Genomic DNA, 7,439 nt, shown 5'->3' with positions numbered 1-7,439 from the left:
GAAGACACAGACTGAATCGAGAAAGGAAAAGAGAGGGACACAGCCAGAGAGAGACACGGAACCAAAGAGAGGAAAGGAGTCGATGGTCCAGACTTTTCATCAATCTGTCTCGAAGGTAGAAGCAATGACAGCGCCCATCCACCCCAGAAGGGGGAAACGGACGGAAGGTTTGGAGAGGAAAAGACAAGAACGCAGGGAGCCATTAGAAGCTCAGCCACCCGCAGAAGCCGAGCTGGGACACTTGAACAGAATCTCAATGGAAACAGAGGACCAGAAAGTTGGCTACTCTTTTCTATCAGAGAGGGAGACCTTCGAGTCTTCCTTTCGGTCCTCCAACTTGCATGCGGGGTCTCAAAACAGTCAGGAGGGGGAGTGCCTTTTCCTGGGTACCACGGTGCATCCAGGCCTCGTTCTGCCCCATTCTGTGCTGTGTCAGCCCTGGATGGAGTCTTTCTTTCTGAAGTCTCAGCGCACAAGCTCCACGTGATATCAGCCCCAGGTGGAAAGGCATGGAGCTGCTCGTAGGCCGACAGACCTAGGAAACAGATGGGAGAATGACCCCCACTCTGCAGATGGAGAGACCGGGGAAACCCTGAGGGGCATATGCTTGTCCAGGGCCACACCACTTATGAGAAGAAGGAGCCTGGTCTGAGAGCAGCGGGGTCCTCGGAGCTCAGGCCCTGGCTGCACCCAGGCCTCCCCAGGGCTGTGGGCTGGGCTGTGTGGCTGTCACTGTGCCTGCACATGGCCTAAGGGGGGTGGTCGAGCAGTCAGAAACCCAGAGATTCCCTTGCGAAGTTTTGGGGAAGGGACCTCAGCACGAACCCCAGGAAATGATGTCACCTGCCGGCAACAGAACCCAACAGAACCCGCAACCCGGGTATCCAGGCCTCCAGAGCGGAGAGGAGCCCCCAGCCAGATCACTTGCTGCCAGGATGTTCTGCTGTTTGCCCCTGCCCAGAGGCCGGGGCCTCAGGAGAGCTCACAGGCAGTGTGCGTGGGCACCCTGTCGACGTTGGCTCAGGGCACCCCCGAGAGGCCTCTGGCCCTTTGCCCGGAGAAACAGAAAGGTAACACGGGGAGCCCCAGGCGGGGCCAGGCCACCTGTCCCATGCCACCCGGAAACACCGGGTCCTTTGCCTGTGTGTGTGGATGCGGGTTTCTCGGGGTGTGTCTCCCTCAAGGAAGCCCAGGCGGATGTGGGGTCAGAAGCCTGCGGACAAGTTGTGTCCACACCCCAGGGGAGAGCAGGCTGGGTGGGATGGGGAGAGTGCGGGCAGCGCCGGCCGCCCAGGCTGACCTCACACCCTCAGGTGGGTCTCTTTCCTCCCGGGTGGGGATCTGAGCAGACACACGTCTCTGACCCTTCTGGGAAGAGAAGTTCGAGCAGGCAGAAGCAGCGGCTCCACTGGCCAGGCCCAGCTCGGAAAACTCCAAGCACGGCTGGCTGACGGTCACTGTCGTTGCAGAGCTTCCCACGTGATGAGGCCGAGGACGGGGACACCCCGTCCACCTCCCGGAGGGAGGGGTCGGAGCACCACCCCCCCGCCCGTGAGGCCCAGTGCAGGCTCCAGGTGAGCGTGCCCACGGAGGCATCAGCCCCACCGGGGGCGAAGCGGAGGCGGGGAAGGCCTGCTGCCGAGACACCGCCCAGGATACACCCGGCGGCCCAGTCTGAGGCTGCCACGGAGCTCAGCACACCCGGCTCCGACCCAGAGTCCCGAGAACCCCGGCCTCTGAGGCAGCAGGAGGACCTGGAGCCCAGCACGCCAGAGCACAGAGGTGAGGACGCTGGGGCTGGTGCACGGGAGTGTGTGGGGAGGGGGTGCTGAGCTACACACGGACGAGTCCCCGAAAGATGCTGCTGGGCCTGCAGCAAGCGCTGGCCTCACACCCCCACCCCCATCTTGCACACTTCAGTCCCAAAAGACATCCGACCCTGGGTATTCTTTGGGAATCTCTTGGAAGCTTTCTGTCCCGGGATACGCACATGCCAAGGCTGGCCTGTGGGCAAACTTTGCTTCTCCCCCAGCTCTAGCACTGGCCTCCAACTGGAACCAGGCTCTACTTCCCAGACCTGTCCCTACAGAGGTGGTGGCTCCAGGTGCAGGACCCAGGGATCCACCGAGGCCAGATGGAGAACCGAGACTTGCCCTCGCAGAGACACCAGGCCAGCTGGGTACTGGCCAGCACACCGGGCAGATCGGATCTCCGTGCCTGCAGGGCCCCCAGCCCCAGGCACTGATGTCCCACCCCCTCAGCCAGAACCTCCACCTCCACGTGCACCTGTACCTGCTCGGGCTTTGGCAGGAGAACCCGAGGCAGAGGAGGAGTCACCGCCTCGGCAGGGAGAGCCTGCCCTGGCTCCCGCGCAACACCCAGACGCCGACGATGACTCACTCGCCCCTGCAGGAAGAACGAGCCCCCGCTCTGGGCAGAGACCCAGAGCCCTTGCCGGAAACACCACGTCCAGGGGAGCGGTCGGCTCTGCAGCCTCCATCCCTGTCTGCTCACCGTGGACGCCGGCAACTCGGTCTGCCCCCAGGGGACATGGAGTTCCTTTCCCCTGAACTGCTTTGCATTTGGTTTGTTTCCACCTTTCTGGTGATGTTTTATTTTGTGTATGGTTTCCTGTATTTCTCTTGGTTAAGTTGGGATTAGTAAACTTTTTCATCATTGTTGCAATTTGGGAACACTGTTGTGTAACTCTGGTGATACTGTGTTACCATCCCACTTTGTAGTTTCAGACCCGTTCGATCTTTATGCCCCACCCCCCAACAAAGCCTGGATTCAAGGCAAGCACGCCCTGTTCATCCCTTCCCCCGATCCTGAACACAATTTCATCTTTTCTTTCTGCATTCCTTCCTATATTCTTGGTGTCCCCAATCAATGACTCTCAGTGAAATGACTGAAGGAGTTTTTTTCGGACTCTCCACCTACTGTAAGACTCCATTGGAGAGTTCTCATTTGTATGTCATTTGAACTAGCCTTTGATAGCTGAAAGGACGGTGTACGTCCTTTCAAGATATCATGTGCCAAACGAAGCCCTTTTGGCAAATGCCATCATTATCTCCAGGCAGGCATTGCTGTTTGAAGGGTGACATCTCAGCCAGAAGGCAGAGGCTGAGCTCCTCTTGTTGCACCAGCTCCCAAAAGAAGCCAAGAAAGGGAGCTGGAGCAACAAACCACCCCAACGCCCAGGAAAGCGTTCTTCACGACAGAAGGCTAGAAAATGACCCAACAACCTTGTGGCCCAGAACCCCTCTAAAAAATCACTGTTCCATAAAAAAGAGAAACACATGGGAAGTTCCAAGGAGAGGCAATGCCCATGGCCAGTGTACTTTAGAGACGGCCTGACCGCTCCGGGGAAGACACGCACCGACGGAACCCCTTGGGAAACAGCAGTGATAGTCCTCACCGTCGTAAGGGTTTCCTCTGGGGACAACCTGCCCTGGGCACCACATGAGGGAGCAGACCGGCTTCTCTTCCTCTGCCCCCACACCATTCACTCATGAAGGCAGCTCAGGTGTTCTCATGCCCTGCCTGCCTGCCTGCCTGCCTGGCTCATCCGTGAGCTGTGCCCACCTCCAGGGCAGGACTCCACCTTCTCCTCTCTGTGTACCGTGAATCTGCACACAGTGGGCTTTCAGAACCTTAGGAGACTTGAGCCATTCCCACTGGAGCCAGAACCCTCCCCAGGAAGGAAAACAGCTGTGGAGTCATTTTGGCCCCAGCACTGGTTCCCAAACCCTGGCGGCTCCTACAGCCTCTACGGTGTGAAGAGGGAGGTCCCTTTTGACAGAGCTTTCCGGCTGTCAGATCTAAGCTGTTGTTTCCCTGTCAGCTGTGTCTCTTCCGTTGCAGCCAGGTGGGCCACGCTGCTCCAAAGGAGCTCACAAGCTGAGTTGCAAGGGAGGTATTGAGAGGACAGGGATGGCTACAACGTGCTGCAAACTGAGTGAGGGTCCCCACAATCCTCAGCAAAGGTCTGTGGTGTGCAAGTGGGGAGTAGAGGGCCCCCAAGTTCCAAAGGAAGGGAGGTACTCGGGAGCTGAAGCCCTTGGCTGCTGTGGTAGCAGCTGCAGATGGCAGCTCGTCCACAGTGCACTTCGAATGAGGTCATATGAGCGGGACTCTGGAAATGGCTCCGAAATCCAGAGAAAGGGGTCAGGGTATGTGGGAATCCGGCGGGGGTGGGGGGTGGATGAAGGAAGGTGTCCTTCCTCTCTCCAGTGCAATTTGGTTTGGTGAGTCTCAAAGCTACCAGATGGCACTTCCCAAGTCAGGCCCCCGCAGGAATCAGGGTGGGCTGCGTGCCTCGGCCCCTGCCACAGGGACAAGCCACACCACTGGCCTCCCTGAGCTCAAATGGCCGGATCTGGGGGTTCTGTCTGGGTGCACACCTCCTTGCTGTGGCCAAGTTCCCCCCTTCTCTGAGCACCAGCTTCATCCTTTCGAAGGAGGACATCGATTGCTACCTTGGCACGTTACTCTCTTCATCCTGTGAAGACTCATTAGGCTTATCCTACAATTACTAGCTGGCCCGAAGAGATATCTCCTGAATCCAGATTAAGCTGGAGTCTCCCAGGCTCATCTGGCATGTCTTCCCTGAAGTCTGCCAAAACCCACACCCTTGCATTTCCAGGGACTCCCCTTAGCCAGCTGGGCAGAAAACCCAGCATGCTTCAAACAAGCTGACAGACAAGCGGGAGAGGACTCACGGGCAGACGGCCTCCCTCAGGTCTCGGGTGGAGCTCTGGGACCACAGCAGCAACGGGCCATCCCAGCCCCTGGGCTCAGCAGCGCCCTCATTCTCAGGCCGGCGGCTCTGCCCTGAGGGGAGCAGGAAGGTCACCAACTGCCGCAGGCGGACCTCAAGCCCCTCCCACTGCTGGAGCCTGACCTCCCCCGGCCCCACCCCTTCCCCTACCCCAGCAGGACGAGAGCTCGTCTTCCCCTGGCTTCCAACGTGAGGCCCGGCCCTGGGCCCCGATTGGGCACTGCCCCAGTCCGGAGCCAATCACAGTGGCCAGGGAGGTGGAACGCACCGATTGGCCAGGGCCAGGTCATGTGACCATGCTCCCCAGGAAACTCAAATATTACCACGATTCCCTAACAAACCAATGAACAAAATTATCCAGTAAACGCAAACCGTACTTTTTAATGAGGCCAATGTCACAGAAAAAAAAAAAATGCTTCACAATGAACTGCTCAAGGAAGCTACTAAATAAACTTTCAGAAAAGTTAAGTCGTTTTTTTTTTTTTTTTTTTAATAGGGTGACGGAGAGCTATACCTTTCCCATCTATGTGAATTTAGGTTTAAACTAGATTTCCCTTGGCTATTATATAAGACAAAAAACCCCACATCACCCCCTTTCACTCCCCCCACCCCCAAAAAGTGTTTTAGTCTATTGAGTTTTTGTGTCCTCAGTTGTGTCTGATTCACGGCAACTCACAAACTCTACACAGCCAGGCTCTTCCGTCCATGGAATTCAGGGCAATTTTTTTCTGTCACAGTAAATGCCCACCCTGGGTGATCCAAAGGCAAGGGCTCAGAGGCTCCTGAGAGAATAACTCCTTTCAGCTGAGCACAGAGCTGGCTCCTCACTGGGATGCCTGTGGCCTGGGGCTCCCAGAGGGGACAGCAGCACTCGCCCCACCGTGTGGTCACTGCTGCAAGTGCAGGCTGCTCCTCACTCCCCCTTGACAGTGTCCCTGAGGGCAGAACAGTGTGAATCTACTCAAGGTGGAAATGCAAACTCCGATGCAACCAAACTTCCCACAAGGTCTCCAAAACCACTCAGGAACAGGGAATTGGAAACTGCAGGGCATGACATGAATGGAGATGGAGACTTGACACCTTACACCGAGTTCACTTCCAGTTATCCCTAGACAAAGTTTCCATGAAAACTTGTCACAAATCTAGAAGAACAATGAGCAGAAACCGGACACGTGCTTTGAGTCTTCACACACAAAACTAAAAGGCAGTCCACAAAACAACCCAGAGAATACAGTGGACTTTGCAAAATCAAAGATATCTACCGTGGGAAAGACCTCATTACAAAAGCAAAAGACAGGTCATACATCGCGAGACGAATGAGTGGAAACACAAAGCTTCTCAAGGACGTGTCTCCAAACAGACAAAGAACACCAACACAACAAGCCTGTGAAAACTAGGGAAAGGTCTGAAGGGACGCCAGACTGAGGAAGACACACACAGAGTATCCCAGATGATGTCCAGCACTGAGGGCCTGAAGAAACAACAGTCTAGTTGCACTCCCTCAGGCCTGTGTGACCCTGGATGAGGCCTCTGTTTCCCGGTGGCTCTGAGAGATGGACAGGGAGGAAGGGGAAGAGAAATCACTTGCACTTCTAATACTCACAGCAAAGTCTTCCAATGAGAAGGGAATTATCACCCCCACTGACAATGCCATTCACTGAAGTGATACCCACGAGTCCATCTAACCCAGAAGGGAAGGAAGGACCTGTTCTCACAAAACGGCGAGAGATGGAAGAAAGAAGATCAAGCCCACACCAATCACTGGAAAGAGAAGCTGTGCTCAGGGCTTGAAAGAATTCCTATTGGGAAAATGATGTCACAGCCCCACAAGGCAATCCACAGCTTCGATGCTATTCCTCCCAAAATGCCAATGCATGTTCGCACCGAACAAATAATTGCAAAAGGGGTTACGGAAACAGAAAAGAGCCTAAATTGTCAATACAATCCGACGAAAAAGCCCCGATACGGACGTCCAAGGTTGTGTGAAAGGAAATTAGACGACCAAACTAGGATCCTCAGGAGAGTATCGGAGAAGGCGATGGTGACCCACTCCAGTACTCTTGCCTGGAAAATGCCCTGGACGGAGGAGCCTGGTAGGCTGCAGGCCATGGGGTCGCGCAGAGTCAGACACGACTGAAGTGACTTAGCCGCAGCGGCAGCAGCAGGACAGTATGCTATTGGGAATACAACAACACACACAGATCCAGATCGATGGAATAAAGTTGAGGGTCCAGAAACAAACCCCGGCATCCAAGGTCAACTCATCTCTGACACAGAAGGGGAGAATATCCAAATGGGAACAAGAAAGCCTCTTCAATCAATGTCCATGGGAAAACCAGACAGCTACATCTGAAGAACGCTATTGGTTTTGATCTCACACCACCTCAATATCGGGGAAAAACCTCACCCTAAAGACTGATGTCATGAGATAGCTAGAAAGAAGCGTAGGTCAAAGGCTCCTTAACATCAGAGTCTCCTTGCCATTTGCTGGGCGGAGGTAGAAATGGGTCTCTTCAAGTAAGGGAAAGAGGGAAACCAAGTACACCAATGGGTATCCATCCAATGGAACCTCTTCACAACAGAGAAGCTAAGCATTCACAAATGCAAAAGATAGGAAACGGAACATGAGAGACTCCTTGCAAGTGGTGTATCTGAGAAG

The 7,439-nt window shown here is 55.1% G+C and overlaps 1 protein-coding gene across 1 annotated transcript; it reads left to right on the top strand.

Moving 5' to 3' along the window:
• The first annotated feature begins 871 nt into the window (after nt 1–871).
• LOC145514035 (uncharacterized) lies at nt 872–3,323 on the top strand. The gene is made up of 3 exons (XM_081511119.1): nt 872–1,070; nt 1,470–1,782; nt 2,033–3,323. The coding sequence occupies exons 1-3, from the start codon at nt 936–938 to the stop codon at nt 2,659–2,661; spliced, it is 1,077 nt and encodes a 358-aa protein (XP_081367245.1). The 5' UTR covers nt 872–935; the 3' UTR covers nt 2,662–3,323.
• The last annotated feature ends 4,116 nt before the right edge of the window (nt 3,324–7,439 follow it).

This window comes from Giraffa tippelskirchi, chromosome 7 (genome assembly GCF_054371585.1).
Source record: "Giraffa tippelskirchi isolate mGirTip1 chromosome 7, T2T-mGirTip1v1.2.pri, whole genome shotgun sequence".
Lineage (NCBI taxonomy): Eukaryota > Metazoa > Chordata > Mammalia > Artiodactyla > Giraffidae > Giraffa > Giraffa tippelskirchi.
The sequence above is the reverse complement of the archived record's forward strand: the minus strand, read 5'-3'. Positions and strand labels throughout refer to the sequence as shown.

Bases quoted from the DNA above. Each gene is read 5' to 3' on its own strand.
- LOC145514035 (XM_081511119.1), top strand. From the start codon at position 936: ATGTTCTGCTGTTTGCCCCTGCCCAGAGGCCGGGGCCTCAGGAGAGCT. The intron at 1,071-1,469 runs GTAACACGGGGA...CTGTCGTTGCAG, and splicing joins TTGCCCGGAGAAACAGAAAG to AGCTTCCCACGTGATGAGGC. The intron at 1,783-2,032 runs GTGAGGACGCTG...CTTCTCCCCCAG, and splicing joins CAGCACGCCAGAGCACAGAG to CTCTAGCACTGGCCTCCAAC.